This window comes from Taurulus bubalis (genome assembly GCF_910589615.1).
Source record: "Taurulus bubalis genome assembly, chromosome: 15".
In the NCBI taxonomy this organism is placed as follows: Eukaryota; Metazoa; Chordata; class Actinopteri; order Perciformes; family Cottidae; genus Taurulus; species Taurulus bubalis.
The window spans coordinates 17370207-17389441 of NC_136603.1; the positions used below are offsets into that span (position 1 = coordinate 17370207).

Consider the following 19235-nt stretch of genomic DNA (forward strand, 5'->3'; position numbering starts at 1 on the left):
TAGACCCTCACTGCAGTTAGCAGCCCTTTCCCTCTCTTCCTGTTGAAACTTCTGCCCAAAACTGTTAAATGTCAAATCCTGTTTTCATTACAGCAACAAACATCTTAACTCTAGAGCACCAACAATAAGTGCATGTTATTTCTTAGTACAGATTATGCTCAAATTAACAATTTAGAGTCTAAATCGTTCAATATATGTATTTTGATTTTCTTTGTTTAAATCATCTCATCTACTGCCGTACCAGAGAGCATCCATCTTCAGTGTAAAGTGATTTGTGTTTGCTTTCGCTTTGGAAAGACGATGGCTGTTGAAATGCGTTAGTTCTGATGTCTGACTCTGGAACATTTGTCAGGCAAACGTTGTGTTCAGACACTCAAACAGGCGCTATTGTATTCATTAGCGGTCCTGCTGATTAGCAGTGCATTGGTATTCGATGTTACTTAAACCTCTTACAAGTGGTTCCAAATCCTTTTTGGACCATGGCAATACGCTCACAGATTTATTAAAATATAGAAATATACAGATTTAAAATGTTAAAAGGGAAAACACAAAATGCCAAATCATGTCCCAGGCCAAGCCCTTCTGTCACGCAAAAACCAGGTCACTCTTTGTCTTTTCAGCAGGCATGCAAGCCCAGGTCATCCAGTTCAGCTTAAAGTCAGTCAGTTTAACGCTGCCTGCCTGAAAGAAAGGGATTCTGGGGAGGAAATTAGCAGCTAACTCTGCTGTGGTATGTGACCTCGCACAGCAGCAGCCAAGCCCAGAGACTGAGGCCGAGAAACCCTCAACTTAATTCACTGGACACTGGACACACACACACACACACACGACTATACAGACAGGCAATTATGAATGTTTTCTTTATTCAGGAGACCTCATGCAATACATGGAGTACCAATTCAGTGGAGTGAAATTATTACATATACATGATTTCTTTACGATTTAATGCTTTTGTCTATAGAACTACAATAACACTGGAATATTTATATATATACAGAGAGAAAGATATGTTGTCAGATTAAAGAATTATGATACAGAAATAAGAAGTAATTGCTTTATAAACAAATTTCCAAAATCTTAAAAAAAAGGCAATTTAACACAAAACCTTAACACTAGGTGTATAAAAACATGTAGAAAAAGGGGAAAAGTTAAGTATTTCCAGACCAACAGCACGACAACAACACACACACACACACACACACACACACACAATATATATAATAATTGTTCTCCATTTTTTAATTGTGTATTTAAGTAAGTATATATTGACGGACTGCTGTTATTTACATAGAAAATATAGTTATTGCCATGTAAGATTTTCCTGAATCAGCAGACCAAGCATAGTAAGAGCTGGTTTTGTTCTCATGCCCAGACTGAGTTTGAGGTTGCATTGAACTCGACTGGAACATGAAAATTAAGCTCTACTGCCGGTGAGTGAGTTGGCACCTCATGGCACACCTGCAGATATCCTGACTCAGCATGTGCTGCTGAAAAGTGGCCTTCTGTTCTCCGACATCTGGTGTGGCTACCTCGGTTTCCAACCTAAATATTTCCAGCCCATACCAAAATCCTGGCTAGACTTCTCATGGGTAGGGTGCTGCTAGCAACCGTCCCGATGTGGCCACATGTGTGCATTTCACAGCTATCAAGGCTCATTTACAACAAGGCAACTGAGGTGGAGAGGAACTAGTTACAGCTACATTAGTTACCTTGCTAGTTACACTACTCCTCTTTCAGATGGAAAAGTTACTTGGTCTGGTATGACCAGTAGCTCATGGTGGCTAATGTTAGAAAACAGTTGACACCCCTAGTAGTTTTTTACTTTTCAGTTAGAAACAGTAGCATCACTTTAAAGTAAAGCTACTTTCCAAATGTCTTTTGATGATTTTCATCTGTTTTTTGGAAACAATCTTTTACTTACAAAATCATGCGAAAAAAAGAAATCCACAAACTTTCATGAGATGCTATTGAAATACATTTTGCTAGACTAGAAAGCCAATGATGTCAACGTAAGTGTCAGAACTTTGACTTTAGTAAAATGTGACCCCCCCTCTGTTGAAGCTTACAGCAATAAGAGCTCAAACCGACCCAGTCCAGGTCCAGAGTTTGTTGGCAGCCGGAAGCTATCCAGACTGGTTCAGTTTTTCCTCATGAGTGTTACATTATGTGCCTTTTTTGTGTCTGAACAGATTGACAAAGAGAGTAGAAGTGATTAAATAAGATTGTGCAAGGGGTTTATGGGCGAGTCGGGACTGGCTTGTGCAAAGATATTGATAAAATGCCTGATCACGTGTTAGGTGTAATGACAGACGTCAATCACTTAAAGTGCCAGTTCACCAACAATCATGATTAAGAAAAGAAATTAAAGAGAGAAGAGAACATAAAATCAAAATGACACAATTATGTAAACTATCAGAAAAACTAATTGAAGTACAATCGCAGAGTGGGTTAGACATATCCAGGTATACTACTGTCAACTGATGTAAAAATATATATTTGGAATGCTTCAGACCGATATCTGGTTTCCCTCACTTCCTTTTATGCCACACATGGACTTTGACTTTGGTAACTGAGAGAGATATTGACAAGACTGCATAGGATTTTTCATTTCTGTCTTATGGAACACAATACTGATGATACAAGTATTATAAAAGCCACTGCACTTCCTGAATACATACAGTTAACTGCATAATCCTTACAAATATGTATTAAAAGAGACAAGATCCAGTTTTGTGTTTGGTTAAAAAAAGAGCACCCCCTCCCATCTCTGGAGGAAGACATCCACAACCAGCTCATCCTACATGCACATGTAAGCTTGGCCTAACAGAGAACTGCAAGCAGACACAACTACAGCACCAATGAAGTCACTGAGAGGCAAACGTCAGAAAATGGGGTACGTTCTCTTTTGGGGTCTAAAGACAGTCGTGCCCCTTTAATCCGAGCCTCTGTGCCTCCTCCCTGCAAGATTTCTCCCTCATTCTGCCCTTTAGTTAGCTGAAGCACCTTTACTGAAACTCTACAGCTAGATCCAGGCTGTATGGAGGAGAATATTTGACGGTGCTTTATCCCCTGATTTCTTTAACAGGACCCACATTGGGGTCAGAAGCCCAGAAGGCATGGATCCTTGCTTGATCCAGCAGATGAGGTTGAGGTTCTCAACTGACTCCCAGACTTAAAAAAAAAAAAAGAAGTTTGAGGAACCCTGCCTTATCTACAGTTTTACTGTGGATTAGTTTTCTATGACTGGAAGCTTTCTACTCACCTCCTTCTACTCATGATTAATACTATATTCACGGCTACAGTATGCATAGCATGTTAAGTTACCTTCCTCTGGTTTACGTTAGCATTAGCATTCTGCCAGCTACAAGCAAAGATGTTAGTGAAATAAGATGCAGGGGTCGGGTAAGGCTTGAGAACTATGTACCTCGGACGGAGTCTTTTTAAAAGGGGTTAGACGGTGGTTGGAAGTGAGAGGCTGTCTACCGTCTCCACCTTCTGCTCTGGTGAGCAGCAGAGGAAGAGGCGACTGCCCAGGCTCTTGAAGGCAAATCTAAAGTACATGATGTGACCCATGGCCACGAAGGACACAGAGATGATGACCAGCAGGCCAAAGGCCTCTGGGTTCGGAGCCAGAATCACCATGATGAAGTGCACCAGGTCCAAGAGGTAATTCATGGAGTTCTGGACCCCGTTGATCACACCTCGCTCCGACTCGATCACATTCTCCTGGATGAGCTGGGTCACTGTCAGGTCAAAAGACCACAGGCCTGCAAGACAGAGATCAACAGTCAGTCCTAATGGCATTTTAACAGCCACATTATAAACGCTTTAGAACACCATGGAAGCTGTTGCGGGAATTATCAGAGCAATATTATTGGAATCAAAGGTTGCAAATATTGCTCTGACATCCATAGCACAGCCGTAGAGGTCTTATGTGAAATTCTGGTTACTTATAAAAACAGCTCAACCTGTTGACCTGCTTGAGTCCCTTTTAGAAAGTCATAAATTGGGAAAAAGCCTTTTGCGCAATCTCATGAATGGAAATGAACATGCCAACACAGCATGGACATTATAATACTCACACACTCTAATTTCCTAAAGCAATACAACATAGACTATGCACCAGTTACTGATGATCATTTGCACTTTGGAGCTTCTACTCTGCTCCAAAACAATATCAAATACAATATCATGGTATTGAGATAAAGAAATCAAGGGGCAACATTTTACTCACCCATTCTAGCAGCAATTACTCCAGCAAACAGCAGACTAACAGACATGTAGGACTGCAAGGGTGGCAGCTCTTCAGCTGGTGCAGCAGTAGTGGTGTTTCCACCAATTAGAAGGCTGGTGAGGTGGTCGGCCTCTGGCAGCGTCTTCTCTCCGATCAGGTGCGTGTAAATGTCCTGGAAGGGCGAGACGCTGAGGTCGAAGGGGCTCCCGGGAGCAAAGACAGAGACCACACACAGCATGAGGCAGCACAGCTGGGCCATGCCTGAAATGAAGCCTGTGCGGATCAGGCCGCACTTCTTGCGAACCCAAGTGAAGGCGACGGTGCCGCAGATGCCCGACACCGCCGAGGCCCCCATCAGCAGGCTCAGCACCGAGCCGTTGAGACCCTGCGTGTAGGCGTACCCCGTGGTGATGCAGTCGAAGCCCAGCACCGTCATGTAGAGGAAAGCAAGGGACAAGCCGGCGAAGAAGATGTTCTGGTTGTAGTAGGCCACCCAGCCGGCCTTCAAGGTGCGCAGGGGTTCGGTCATCTGGTAGCAACAGCTCTGGCTCTTGGGAGAGTCGGGCTTGGCCACGACTGAGGTTTCATTCATCAGCGGCTGAGACGACTCCTCGGGACTCTGGCCGCTCTCCGAGTCTGAGAAAAGGGAAGAAACACGGACATATTTGGTTTTATTTAATCTGAATCATCCCTCCGGCCAATACTCTTCAAACTCAACCAATTAGTAAGATGATAGTTGGCAAAAATGAAACACCAGGATTTTAGTTTCGCTCTGAACTCTCATAGGGTACAAATCAAACTCAAGGTTCTTGCAGCTACCTTTCGGCGAGCTGAGCTGTTTGAGCTCCTGTTGCGGCTCCTTCTGGCCGGCTTTCGAGGCCAACGCCGGCGTCTTCTGGTAGACCTTCCACAGCAGCGCGTACTCCACACACATGGAGCACAGGTTCCAGCCGGAGATAAAGCCGCAGCCAATGAAATGGGAGCCAAAGGCCATTATCTGACCCACCAGCATGGGAGCCAGGATGTTGGTCAGCTGGTCGATGATCCGCACTGTAGCATTCATGTCTGTTTAATACAAGAGGGGAAAAGGGTGTAAGTGGATATGATCAGTTTCTTTACACCTGATTAATACTGATGGATGTCAAAGGAAATGTGACACATTACAGTTCTATCATAGTTTTACATTAATATGATATGGGTTTGTTACTAAACTGATGGAGCTAGCACAGCAGAAAAAGTAATGGTCATCAAGGTCATCAAGTTCATGAGCGCACCATGTGAGCAAATCTTTGAAATAGTTAATAACAATCTGGAGGAAACAATCGGGGCATAAAAGCTAAAACTGAGAGTGAGTCAGCATCGAGGGTTCAAAGTCTGCCACACTGAGGAGGCGTGATAACAGGTCAGGTGAGGCCTACATTCGATGATAGCCAGCAGCGGGAGAGAAACACTGACCTGCCAACTTGCTGCTGTCCTGCCCTGCCACAACCACCACCCAGTCCCTCTGGATGGTGATGGCTGTAGCCGTACTGGCTAGGTTGGCGATGTTGGCGATGGTGATCACCATAATGTAGCAGGCGGTCTGAAAAACAAAATAAAGTTTTTTTTACATTTGATTAATATCAATAAAAGGATGAGGCTGGTAAATCTAAAACCAACAAAGAGTTGATATGATTTATAACTATTGTATAGCTAAAGCGTGATATCATTTATTTCTCCGTCATTGCCTAAAAGTGATTAAAAACACATACACTAGCCACAACACTGTTGCACTAGGTGACATGTAACTTCATTATCCCAAACACACACACTTTAGTTTGTTTTGAATTAATCGAAACATACGCTGTCGTCCTGCCCGAAATACAGTTCAAGCTGCAGTCAGTGACCTTTTGGGCTTGTGAATTAAGCAATATCCCAGTGTGTAGTTTCAATATGAAAAATAACCAGTTAAAACATAAAGTGTTTTTTTCCTTGTTGGCTTGTTTCGTTTTTAGAGGGCTGAAGAGTTACACAGAATTTCACAGGCAAAAAAGTCAGCAAAATCCGAAAATAAGCATAATTTTGCCAAACAAACAGATATAGTTTTTCTTAATAATTATATCATATTGGGTTGGGAATCACTGCACTTGGGCAAATGTGTGTTAGTCCACAGCTAAATCTAGTCCGCAACAAAGGCCGTATATACTGCTTCAGGAAATTACTGAGCATAAAAATGTCACTTGCATCTCGTATACATGATATACTATTGAGTGAAAGCGCCTCCAATTTCGGTAACATTTATCGTTAAATTCAAGAATGTCACATTTCTAATTATGTAATGTGAACATGTAAACTACAGAAATCAATAACTTCCTGTGGGGGAAAAAATCCATGACATGAAATCTGTGAAAAAATAACTAGCGCAACAGCTAATATAACGCTCAACATGTGACCTCAACTACAGCAGTGGTGAAGAAGCACTGGCTGACAGAACAAAAACACGTTTCTTCTAGAAATGTCTCATTTGTGAAACACACTGGCCGGCCACTCTGTTTTTCTCTGTGTTCACACTGTAGAGCAGCAAACGCTTCAACAGGCCAGGCCACATTTCTCCGTCTGTCATGTGACAGGCCTTGAGGAACCTGCTGACTACACAGCCCTCAACGAGACACTCCATCTCCTGTTTCACCGCCCTCGCTCCACCTACACGCTCTCTGACACCGGCCCTTGAAGCACCCTCAAGGCGAAAATCAACCCTTTCTCTGGAAACCCAAAGGCATCCTACAAATGCAGAGGGACATTCTCCCCAGACAGAAAGAAAGGCATTCGTGTTTCTCGACCCGACGCGGTTTCCTGCGACGGACAGAAACCGGTCTGGTCTGCAGCTCTGCATCTCGGTCAGCTGCAAAATGAGGTCCGAACCTTTGTGTGAGAGGGAGCTCTCGTGAAGTCACATAGTTCAACAAGTGCAAACAAGCCGCTTGCAAAACACCAAACAAACATTCTTTTCCGAAAGAAGACTGTGTAACCTCTCATGTTTGGTCTTCCTATGATAGATAGGAATACCTAATGAATTATGATCACGACCCAGCAAGCTTTGTCGTCTTGTGATGACAAGATACTATTACAATTCAGTAATTAATGGATCATGAGCATCATGAAAGAAGAGGACACGTTGTCTTATACATGCTTTTTTTTTAAACAGAAATAAAATGAACGACTAAAGTACTCTGACAATTTAAGTAAGTGGACCAGTCAAAGGTCTTATGGAAGTGAACTACAATCATTTCGCCTGTAAAAGCTGTTCAAGTGGTCGTAAATGATAATGAAGCAGGAGTCCATATCAGCAAAAGCAAGCAACTTTCAATCTCGGGGTCAGAGTGTTGTACTTGAGGAAAAGGGGGGAAATCGCTTTCAGTCAAAACCCCAATCAGATCACGTTGAAACAGCGAGTGTGTAAGCACAGAGAGGGGGATCTTACCAGAATCCATCCATTGTAAAGCTCCACAAGCTGTTCTTTGAACTGGAAAACAACCATCAGTAGGATCCCACACACGATGACGCAACTGTTCTGGACGAGCAGCGAAGTCTGGGCCACTGTGGAAACACCGCAATGAACATTAGGGACAGAAATCTGATCAAAGACAACAGATTTCTGTCTAATAACTGATTCATCTGAGCTTCAACAAGAGGCTTGGGTACATGCCTCGCTCCCTGGTCTAATCTAATAATGTCTTTGCCAAATTCTTCTGAATAGCCATTCCACAAGGGGTGAACTGTGAAAATAGCGTGAAATAGCCCATGTGCACACTCTATAACCCTATAACGCCAGTGCTCTTTTGTTTTAACAACCCCTCAATAGCAGATACACTTTTGATGTGTGCGGCCTCACCTTTGAGTCTGGGATTCTTGTCCACCCAGTCCCCGATGATGGCCCCCAGCAGCAGCACAGAGCCGGCCACCACCAGCCCGTACACGGCCGAGAGAAGCAGGCTGTTCCCGTACAGCTCCACCAGGAAAACAGCCACGGCAAAGTTCCACATTCGGTCGCCCTGGAAAAATACACATTTGGATTATTCAGAGGAGTGGCTGACACTTCCAAGACATCCAGGTTAGGGATGTGAGAAATGTGGCTTGAATTAACAATATGCTTTCATGGGCTGTCACACTAAGACCACCCTTCAGCTTTTCATCCTTTCGATGTATTTGTAAAGACAATAAATGTGTGTTAAGCTGCACATGGTGGGGAATATATGTCACTTTGTATTGTAGCAACAGGTATTTTAGCACACAATGCCACAACGACACACTCACGTTGTGTTACATTCAGTTTGACACCGACATCACGGTGGACACGTATAGAAACAGATGATGGACTGTCATTCAAATAGACAATAAAGGGGCTCAGTGCAATAGTGTCTCACTCACCCATGTTGACAGGGCATGTCCCATGTAAATAAGGAATTTAGCCGAAGTGAAGAAGTCTCGGACGGACTCTGTGAAGGAAACATTCAGGGATCAGAATACAGTCAGGACGGTGCAGCTGGTGGTCGATGCCTGCAGCTTATCCATCGGTGTGAAACATGTCATTACGTCGCATGCAGCGTAACAATAACCTACCACAGCATGTCTTCTTAGGTCCAGAGTTATCCATGTTTAAGCTGTCCAAATGGCAAAAAGAAACCAAGTGAATGTTCCTTTTTTTTAAATTTATTTTTGACGCTGTCTCCTCTTTTGTGATGTTGCAAAGTGGGGGTCGCTCCTTACTGTCGCTAACGACTACAACAACAACACCCCAAAGACACGGCGTCTCTGCTCTTTTCTCCTTCCCAAACTTAGCTATCACTGTAGCTGAAGTCGGAAAGCAATGTCTTTCTAGCCTAAACGGCGGGTTGTTCGCAGGAACACAAAGGCTCGGAGCTGCTCTGGCGCCGCTCCGCTGGACGGTTAGCTCTGTTCTGCTGCTGTCTGTTTACGTCCCGCCTCGAATATACTCACGCTGTCACGTGACGCGCCATTATTTACATTGTGTCAAAAACAAGTGTGGGCTTCCTACCGCACGCACGCGCGCTCTGGGAGAAAAAAAAACTGTAATACAAAAAAAAAGCTGTATCACATATGCACTAAAAAAAAGGTGTCATTGTTATAGCTATCGCGGTTAAAGTCTTTATCCTGTACGTAAATGCCTCTAGTCAACACCTGACCAAATATGTGCTCTACAAAGATAACCTATCACTTTAGCACAACAAATATGATATATATGTCTGGTCTGCCTATTTTCTTAAAGCCTGGAGACCTGCTGTCACGTTTTGTGTGTTTGCTTGCTCACTGCAGTGGTTTCTTTCCACCACAGCATTCACATCTCTTTCGTCATGAGAATAATGAAATAAAATGAACTGTGACTTCCACAATGTAAAACTACTGGAAGTCCTTCATCCAAAATCTTAACTTAAGCAGAACTGAGCAGTAGCACAGTAAACAATAGCACCTGTTTTTTTTGTATTTATAATGCAAACAATATAAATAGCGCACAGAAATACACACTACATTGATCTATATGGACTGGATGAATATGTATGGTTGGTTCTTTTAAGTCCGTGGGATGCAGGTTACATTGGGTCAGATTTACACCAAACTGTCACTAGCTCAACTATGGCCAATATAAGTAGAGCTGCAGCTGAATTGACAGATCAATAAAACAGTTCCACAAAAAAACAGAGAAACGTTTGAGATGTTTTCACAGATCTTTGCCAAATCCAATTATATAACATCCCTTTACATCCTGCACTTTACTTTTATGTCAAATGAAACCTAGTGGTAAAAAAAACAAAGAACAAGCAAAGGACATTGCAAAAGTTAAAGATTAAATGACCTTGCCTGTGCATTTGATGCCACACAACACAAATTAAAGTTGGACAATTTGAACATTTTGGTAACATAGGCTGTCATTATTGCCTTTACCTGGTAAAGCTGTTTACCAATAATAAAGTAATAGAGCGTGGCCGCAAACAACGTAAAAATTGTGTACAAATCACGCATTTGGATGACTTGCATTCGTCCACCTATGTCAACAGAACAGAACAGCTATAATTAGAGGCTGCATGGATGAGGGATCCTTGGCCCGTATCCATAAAAAGTAATAAACACTGACACATGGTTCATATGTTTCTTCACTGTACACCTGGATGCACAATTCACTTTAAAAAGGCTGTCATCAGCCGAGTGGGACCCCCAGTGTCTCATGTCAGCGCTGAATTCTCACGTCTATCCTCAGGTGATGTGTTTTAGGCCTTTCATTGGACCGCAAGGACAGGAAACAGGTGAAGCCGTCCAAAGAGAACCAAATCCATCAACCGACACCTCTAAAACTCAATAAGTAACGTCTTTTATGTTGATTGTTTACAGAAAGAAATATATTTTTAATAACAAATGAGGTTTTAAAACAAAATGTCATCACCAGGAGTTTGACGCCAAGCGGAGACAGTGGAAGTTACTGTCGAAGAAGAAATAATCTGGTTCATAACATTTTTACTCTCCAGTTTTGTACAGATTAAACAAACAAATAAACAAACAATAACAAGTTAATTAGTGAGTTTTAAAGGTGGGTGGGTGGATTTTGTCAGGCTAGCTGCTTTCCCCTATTTATATTATTTATGCTAAGCTAACCGTCTGTTGGACAGCAGCTTCAAATGTATAATACATAAATCTCAACATGTCAAACTATTGCTTTAAGCCTCATCGGCTTCATCAATTTATCAAAAACATCTTATGCCGTGTTCACATTTTGAGTGACATAACAACTAATCGGCTGAGTGTGGTCAGCTGCATTGTCAACTTTTTTGTTTCACGTCCCTGGCTGCCATTGAAAGGACTTGTTGCCTGTCGCTGTGTTGTGTGAACGCAGCATTAGTTATTACTTACTAAATAATCCACAATGCACAGAGTGCAGCCAACCAGCACTGTTTGTGGTGAGTCATGATCAACATAATCACAATATTTTAGCATGTAGTACTGTAATTATAGGCCCTATGGTATGTCAACACACATATGGCCGCTGGGCTACTAATACATGTATTTCTTATTATTTTTGCACGTATCGATTAGCACTAGTTTCTTTTCGGCCGAGAGCAACACATGGACCTAACCCTGTGCCATCTCATCCTATGAGGGAGCAAAATTGACACTTACAAGGAACATAAGCACATATTTTGAGCCAAGTGATGACAATAGGCACTTCTATCCCTTTGTGATCTATTCAGGGATCACAGAGAGCTTTCAGCCGTTTGAAAGTCTGAATGCATTGAGCTGGTACAAACAGATTACCGGCCGCACTATTAGTGGGCCAGTGTGTCAGCCAGGCTCAGATACCTCTCATCAGCGGTCGGACGGCTGCTGTGTCATTTTGTGGTCATGTGACCTGCAGGTATGTCTTCTCTCGACCGGATCCTTTTTCAGCCAACAACAAGCTGTGTTTACGTCGGCTATATTTATGCTTCCAGGACCAAAATATGAGAATGACTTGCCTCCTGTGGCCTTAAGTTGCCCGACGCTCCCAAGCCACAGCTAAAGAAGGGATAGAGCTGAAGGGAGGGTGTGAAGGATGTGGACTCTGTACGTGAGGCTGGATCAGATTATTCATCTATTCTTCATGCAGGGCTTCTGTTCACTCTTTGTGATGAATTCTAAGACATAGAGCTAAAAGGTAGCACAGCAAAGCTCCATTGGTTCACCAATATAACGAAGCTGGGCTCTTGAGGTCTCCCAAAATCTCATGATACTGGACACAGTGAGATTACCAACCATCTCAGTGACCGTAGAACACCAGTAACAGTGATGGTAATTATTACCAGTACCCATTTTTGGAACACAACAGTGTTGTGGTCTTATTGTTTCTGTGGATTTCTACCGCTGGCTGGGGCCTAAGACTTTGTGTGCCTGACAGCTCCACCAGAGAAAAATAAACATCAAAGGTCACCGTCTGGCTGTGATGACCTGTACACCTGTCCCAAAATGACAGACCTTGATTCCAGGGAATGAAACGGTAAACATCTGACAGCTGTGTCAGATCAATACAACTTTGCAGCTCAGTTGGCAGCAAGTCTACGTGAGGCATCAGACAGATGTGTTTGTCCGTGACACTTGCAGGTTCGAAGGGTGCTTGACCCACTGGAACAAGATCAACATTTGTGCCATCCTGGGTAATTTCTCTATGCCGGTTGTTGACCGCTGCTAGGCCAGTGAAACTCAGGTCCTCCAAAAGGCCTGCATGCTGATTGCATGAGTAATGCTCTCCCCTCCCCCAACCACCCCCTGCTGCCGCCAACAGGTCAATTATTGAATAGATCCTTTGAGCGTCAAGAGTACGTCTCGGTGCCATTTTTTAGCAGAGCCCTTGAAATGTTGTCAAATTACTCTTTTTTTTACAGTGATTTTTTTTGAGTTAATCATCACACACCCTTGTGATGCTCAATCAACAGGGTTGATTTCCCCTTTTCACTCATCTGAGTAAATGTTCCATCTTGGTGGAAACGACAACATAGGACCAAGATTCATATGACTGGAAAATACGTTTTAGCCGCCTACCTCCAGGGGGCAGTACAGTAACAACTGGAAAGACCACCGCACCCGGAAACACTCTCAAAGCTGCTGCGCATGCGTGAACACTGAAGTTATCCAGCTTCAACTACGCTCATGTAAAACAACTTATTCCAACATGTCTTCGAAACTTCGCGATAACGAGGATGATTTTGAAGGACCGTCCGCTTTCAAGGAGGAATTGAACAAAAAGGTAAAGTCCAGCCACAAACATGAGCTGCTAAACATGAAACGTTAGCATGATATGCATGAATGCTGGGTTGCCATGTTTACTCCTATCGGGGTGGAATTTGAAATTGTTGCCTGAAGAGTTTCAGCTCAGTGTATTAATTCGTGTTGATAACTTTCAGATAAAGGAGCAGAAGGTTGTCGTGGATGAGCTCTCCAATCTGAAGAAAAACAGGGTGAGTGGAGTTTTGCTAAGAAAACAACCAACTGTACCTGTAATTTACATATTTATTTATTCATTTATTGACATGTGGTTATGCATCGCAAACTGTGGATAGGAACTCTCTTAGTTAAACCTTTTTTTCTGAGTTGTTGGACGCAACTTTGAAAGAAAATTGCTGAGCAATCTTTTAAATCTTTTTTTGTGTATTAATGTACATTTTGTATACATTACAGAAAGTGTACATCCAGCAGAGGAACAGTAATATATTCTTCCGAGCAGACAGAAGTCAGACACTGGGTTCATGTAAAAGTAAGTCATTTTAATAGATAAACTAGCTAGTATGTGTCCATCTCACTGAAATTGTGATCATAAACAGTATTTTCCTTTCTCCAGAGGAACTCGATAACATGAAAAGGGATCTGCAGGATATGTGAGACGGACCTTCATCACAACAATGTGTGGCATCTTTTGTCTGTTGAGTCTGTCGCCCGCTCGGTGTGTGTGGGACGAAGCGGTTCATGAGCATTTGAAGAGAAGAGGGCCCGACTTGAGCCAGGACGTCACAGTTGGAGGCACAAATGCCTGCTATCAGTGTTTGTTCTCTGCCCATGTTCTCCACTTGAGAGGTCTTCTTACCCCTCAGCCAGTTCAAGACAACACTGGGAATGTTCTGGTGTGGAACGGGGAGATTTTCGGAGGTCTCCCAGTGATGCCAGACGAAAATGACACGGCTGTTGTCGCTCAGCGCCTTTCATCCTGTGACGGCCCTTCAGAGATTCTGTCCGTCCTGTCCACTTTACGGGGACCGTGGGGGTTTGTTTACTACCAGAAGGCTGGAGACTACCTCTGGTTTGGCAGAGACTTCCTTGGAAGGCGGAGTTTGCTGTGGACATTTGATTCAGAGGTCAACGCCTTGACCCTGACTTCTGTGGCAACCCGCGGATTTGGACCTGCGCAGACTGCTTGGCAGGAAGTCCCAGCAGCTGGTGTGTACAGGATCGACCTGAAGGCAGTAGCAGAAGCTGGCTCTGTGATGTTTGAGGTTTATCCCTGGGCTCATGGGGGACACGATCTTGTCTCGAGCTTCAATACATCCGTATTGGAGTCGGTCCCCAGCGGCTGCACAGCTGTGATGAACCAGTCAGGCCTCGTACTCACCTCGCCCGTGTGCCCTCTTAATACAGCCATCCCGAAGTCGTTAGATGAAGAGGAAATTCATCCAAACTCCTATTCACATGTTACGGATCTGGAGCAGCTGCTTGCAAGCAAAGAGAATAACGAAGAAGTGAACCGTCTCACTGATGTTCTCAGCGAGGCTGTGAGGCGACGTGTTCAGTCTCTGCCGTTCAAGGTACAAGACAATTCCCCTCCTTCTAATGAACTCGCTAGTGTGGCCATACTCTTTTCGGGAGGGATTGATTCGATGGTCCTGGCCGCCTTAGCTGACCGTCACATACCTGCTCATCAACCAATAGACCTTCTGAATGTAGCGTTTAAACTACAGGTGCCAAAGAAGCCGAACGAGTCTGCAAGGAAACCCGGAAAGCACAAAAATGAGCCCACAGATTGTAAGAGCGATGGAGCCGATCCCCAAACATTCAGCCCCTTCGACGTTCCAGACAGAATCACTGGAAAAGACGGTCTCAGGGAGTTACAAGACTTGAATCCTGAAAGAAGATGGAATTTTGTTGAAATCAACATAACGAAGGAGGAGCTGCAGAAAATGCGCCAGCAACGCGTTTGCCATTTGGTGCATCCGCTGGATACGGTGCTTGATGACAGCATTGGCTGTGCCGTGTGGTTTGCGGCAAGAGGAACGGGGTTCGTCACGGAGGACGGTGGCCAGAGGCCCTTCACGTCGTCCGCAAAGGTGAGGTCAACTTTTTTTTAACGTATTGAGGTGATTGGATGCAACTGTCCGATGCACTACTACACTGTTGTAAGTGCTGAAGGATAACAATGACATTTACATTAATAGGGCTGCCCCCCCGTAATCAACTAATAAGTCAATTTGGTCTTAGTCGACTTAAATTTCTTTAGTTGATTAGTCGTTTTTTTTATGCTGATAGTCGACATCGTAAGTCATATCTTACAAAACACAAATAAATCTTCAACAAAAAAAATATGTCTTTGGCCCAGTTGAGATATGTTTCCCAATCCTCGAACAACCACATTGACCTGCTTTTCTGTGTTACCTTTTCACGACGGCAGGTCGTTTTGACAGGAATCGGGGCGGATGAGCAGCTAGCGGGTTACTCCAGACACAGAGTCCGATTTACAGCATCTGGATACGAGGGGCTGATCCAGGAACTGGAAATGGAGCTGGGCAGGATCCCTTCCAGGAATTTGGGCAGAGATGACCGAGTGATTGGGGACCATGGGAAAGAGGCTAGGTAAGTGTTGTAACGTACCCCTATGCTGTGCACGTTACCAGAGACAAACGGGATGTCTTGACAGTCAAGTGTTCTCACAGATTTTTCTCTCTGTACTTTATTCACACAGTTAACTGTGGTTGATTGTATACTGATGGAAAGTTAAGTGCAGACTATTTTAGGTATGAGACGAGCTTTATCTTTTAAGCCTTAGACCTAATGGAACAGAGAAAGTAGTGTTTGTGGAAGTGCAGCAAAAGTCAGGTTTCAGGGATCAACTTTTCTCCTCTTAGGGTAAAAGGTGTACAAGAGTAAATCACAAATATAACTGCCTTCAGATTTCCCTACTTGGACGAGGACGTGGTGAGCTACTTGAATTCTCTGCCCGTGTGGGAGAAGGCAGACCTGTCACTTCCTCGGGGCGTCGGGGAGAAACTCCTCCTGAGGCTGACGGCGAAGCAGCTGGGCCTCGGCCAATCAGCCGTCCTGCCCAAGAGAGCCATGCAGTTTGGCTCCCGCATCGCAAAGATGGAGGCCCGCCATGAAAAGGCCTCTGACAAATGCACAAGACTCCTCACTGAGTAGACAAATCATTGGTTTTAATGTAAAAAAAAACGTTTTAAAACGAAAATGTTCATTATAAAATCACTTACAATTCTTATTTAAATGCTTATTTACAGGTACAATTCTTGAATTTGGTCATTTGATTTTGTTTAATCATTACATAAAAACTATGATATTTTTGTCCAGTTCTGTTTCTCCTACACCATGTAAGACTCAACATCTTGAAGTTTTTCTCTGAAGTAAAGGTCACATTCAATATAGGAAGCCAAGTTTCCAACATCGAAACGTCCAGAAATCTGTTGAATGTATATTGGCGCTCTGAAAGTGGAAATAAAAAAAGGATAATTTATTGAAAAATAAACTGACTTGATTTTTTTTAAATATTTGTTTTAGCTGAGTACATCATTTTACGTGTATGGAAAATATTAAAAGAAAAAGAGGACCGGCTAGTCGCCACAAAGCGGGATTACACATTTATTTGGATAACGATGCTGACTCGAGCTCCAGCAGAGATTACCTTGGAATGAGCCAAGACACAAAGTTCCCTGGGGCATCTTTCTCATCAATAGGTGCCTCCTATGGAAACAAAAAGTTATATACAAATCTAACAATTCACGTCACATGTTGTACTTTTAATTATTAAATGTACCTTCTTTTCCTCAAGAAAGGTATCCAACAGAGGAAGGCTTTTCTTTGAAAACACATAGAAACATGGACACTGAAAAACAAATGCAAGTTATTATCTCCAAAGATACGCAGTGTAGATATATACTGTACATGTTGGGCATCTCAAAAATACCAGTAACCTTCCCATGTCAATGTATAAAGACTGAATACAGAAAACATGTAATCTATTAGTCATCGGATTGGACAGAATGATTGGTAACCAGTCGAGATTTCAGATTCACATTTTTTTTTTTTATTGCTAAATGAAATTGTATGACGACTTGTTCTTACATGTACTTTTGTGTATTTTACTTGCTAAAGAAATGACTGAGGGAAAAATACTTGTCGGCGTTACTCTATGACGCCGACAGCCCCATCTTTAGGGAACATGCCAAGTGTCTGCTGACGTCTATGGGCCTGAAACATTAGCCAATCACTGCAAAGCATTTGCAACCAAAGATCCAACACGACTTTATCTGCCAATTCTTGTTAAATCGGGCGACAAAGAAAAGCTTACAATGCCCGAATTTGATGTAGATGTGGAGATCCGACTGGTGTCGTCAGAGTGAACTTACTGCTCTCCTCGACTTTGTCTCAGAAGGAAGAGGCTTCTCTTTCATACAGCGGACGCGAAGATCGACGTCTACTTCCAATATCCCGTATTTACGAGTTTCTGTACAGACACACAATGCAGAGCTGGTTGCGAGGCCGAGCCATGTTTGATACTTCAGAATGAGACTTGCATGAGGTTGTGCTTAGAGCCTGATTTCCTCGACTCACCCTGCTCTTTGCACTGGTATGAGAGCACCAGACAGCTGTCCTCACACTTTGCCTGGAGGTCAGAAAACCTCTCTTTTACTTTGCTGAGGCTAAAATCTTCTTTGAAGAGGGTGTCACTGGAATGGATGAAAAGGGAGTTGTATGAATCTGGCAGAATCGTGACATGCATTTGTACCACAGAGTGGTGTTGATGATAGTGTCAACTCGGGGCTCTTACCCCCCAATTACGAGGACGTGGTCTTCTACGTTGAAGTGCTTTACTGCAAGTTGCAGGCAGGCTACAGCACCAAGACGCCCCTGGTGGAATAACAGAGTCACAGGTATTAAAAAAAGTGTACTTTCCAAGGGCTAAGACATGTTGCATACATTATGTTGTTATGATGGTGAAAACGGGTGTTTACATCGTTGCTTGTCGTCTGATCGCTGAGGATCTCGACGTTTGTGAAATGTGACGCCCACTCTTCGAAAGCAGCCAGGTAGACAGCGTTAGTCTGTGGAGAGAGAAGTGGGAGCTCATGTGTTGGAACAGAGTGGGTCATTCACTCTCAGTTCAGGTATAGACCTGTATATTAGGGGTGGACATCAGCCCTGGTCCTCAATGCAAACAAGTCTGTATTGGCTTAATAAATACATTGGTATGATTACGCAAAATGTAATACAAATTGTAATAATATTAAATAGAAAAAATGCTCATTATGCAGAATGGCTCCTTTTAGAGTCATTATATGATTGGATTATTACTATTGGTGCATTATTAGAGAATCATTTCAACTACTTGGGTAGTTTATTTTTTAACGATGCATCATATTTTATAATCTTATGAATGTCTGTAAACTTAACTATGCAACGTTTCTGGAAATGGAGTTGGAGGTATTTAATGACCCTCTGAAATGTATGGTTATTGGAATACAAGCTGGCTATAAAGCAGCACAAACTCAAAAATACAAGCACCTGGAAATGTACTTCATAACACAGGGTTCATGCACATTTTGACCAATGGGTTTCCATGACCAAACATTTTGTGAAATCTCGGTGTATACAAGAACAAGTAGTATTTAAACTAACAATGAAAATTCCAAAGCATACAGTATACCTTAACATGACACAAAAGAATAAAAGGCAATAGTTTGATTAAAAGAATAAACATGTATATAGCTGCCTGTATATATTTTGAGCGTCTTTCTTTTAAAAGCATATTCATTATTTCAAACTCGGCGTAAATGAAAAACACGAACACATGAATACGACACATTTTTATGACTTTTCCAAAACTTTTGGAATTTTAATTTTTTCAAGGACTTTTCCAAGCCTGGAAATAACCGTTTTAAAATACCATGACGTGGTTCCTGATGACAGTACCCTCTTCTACTCACCACAACATAGACGCGGTCCACGCAGCCGGAGGCGCTCAGCGCCCGGACCCAGTGCGAGATCAAGGCGCAGCGTCCCACCGGCAGCAGCGGCTTGGCGGTCCCGGCCAGGTGGGCGAAGCTCCCGCTGCTGTCGGCCGCCACGTCCCGCTGGAGCCTGGTCCCGTACCCGGCGGCCAGAATCACCGCCTTCATCTTATACTCGGCCCTGTTACCTGGAAGGTTACTCACTTAGCAGCCAGTGGGGAGAAAGTCTCAGGAAACAGCCGCAGATCGGACTCATG

The 19235-nt window shown here is 43.2% G+C and overlaps 3 protein-coding genes across 3 annotated transcripts; 1 reads left to right on the forward strand and 2 right to left on the reverse strand.

Moving 5' to 3' along the window:
- Window positions 1-3450: 3450 nt before the first annotated feature.
- On the reverse strand, window positions 3451-8867 carry slc40a1 (solute carrier family 40 member 1; the record flags this gene model as incomplete). Its single annotated transcript, XM_079230524.1, has 8 exons — window positions 3451-3767; window positions 4235-4870; window positions 5054-5299; window positions 5690-5816; window positions 7695-7810; window positions 8106-8265; window positions 8642-8709; window positions 8834-8867. The coding sequence occupies 8 exons, from the start codon at window positions 8865-8867 to the stop codon at window positions 3451-3453; spliced, it is 1704 nt and encodes a 567-aa protein (XP_079086650.1).
- A 4570-nt stretch (window positions 8868-13437) lies between these two features.
- Window positions 13438-16156, forward strand: asnsd1 (asparagine synthetase domain containing 1; the record flags this gene model as incomplete). The annotated part of the gene is made up of 4 exons (XM_079230335.1): window positions 13438-13508; window positions 13593-15069; window positions 15411-15592; window positions 15910-16156. The coding sequence occupies exons 2-4, from the start codon at window positions 13654-13656 to the stop codon at window positions 16154-16156; spliced, it is 1845 nt and encodes a 614-aa protein (XP_079086461.1). The 5' UTR covers window positions 13438-13508; window positions 13593-13653.
- On the reverse strand, window positions 16150-19146 carry LOC306747297 (uncharacterized protein; the record flags this gene model as incomplete). The annotated part of the gene is made up of 8 exons (XM_079230337.1): window positions 16150-16453; window positions 16653-16711; window positions 16785-16853; window positions 17377-17474; window positions 17582-17697; window positions 17799-17878; window positions 17983-18072; window positions 18955-19146. The coding sequence occupies 8 exons, from the start codon at window positions 19144-19146 to the stop codon at window positions 16333-16335; spliced, it is 825 nt and encodes a 274-aa protein (XP_079086463.1). The 3' UTR covers window positions 16150-16332.
- Between the last annotated feature and the right edge of the window lie 89 nt (window positions 19147-19235).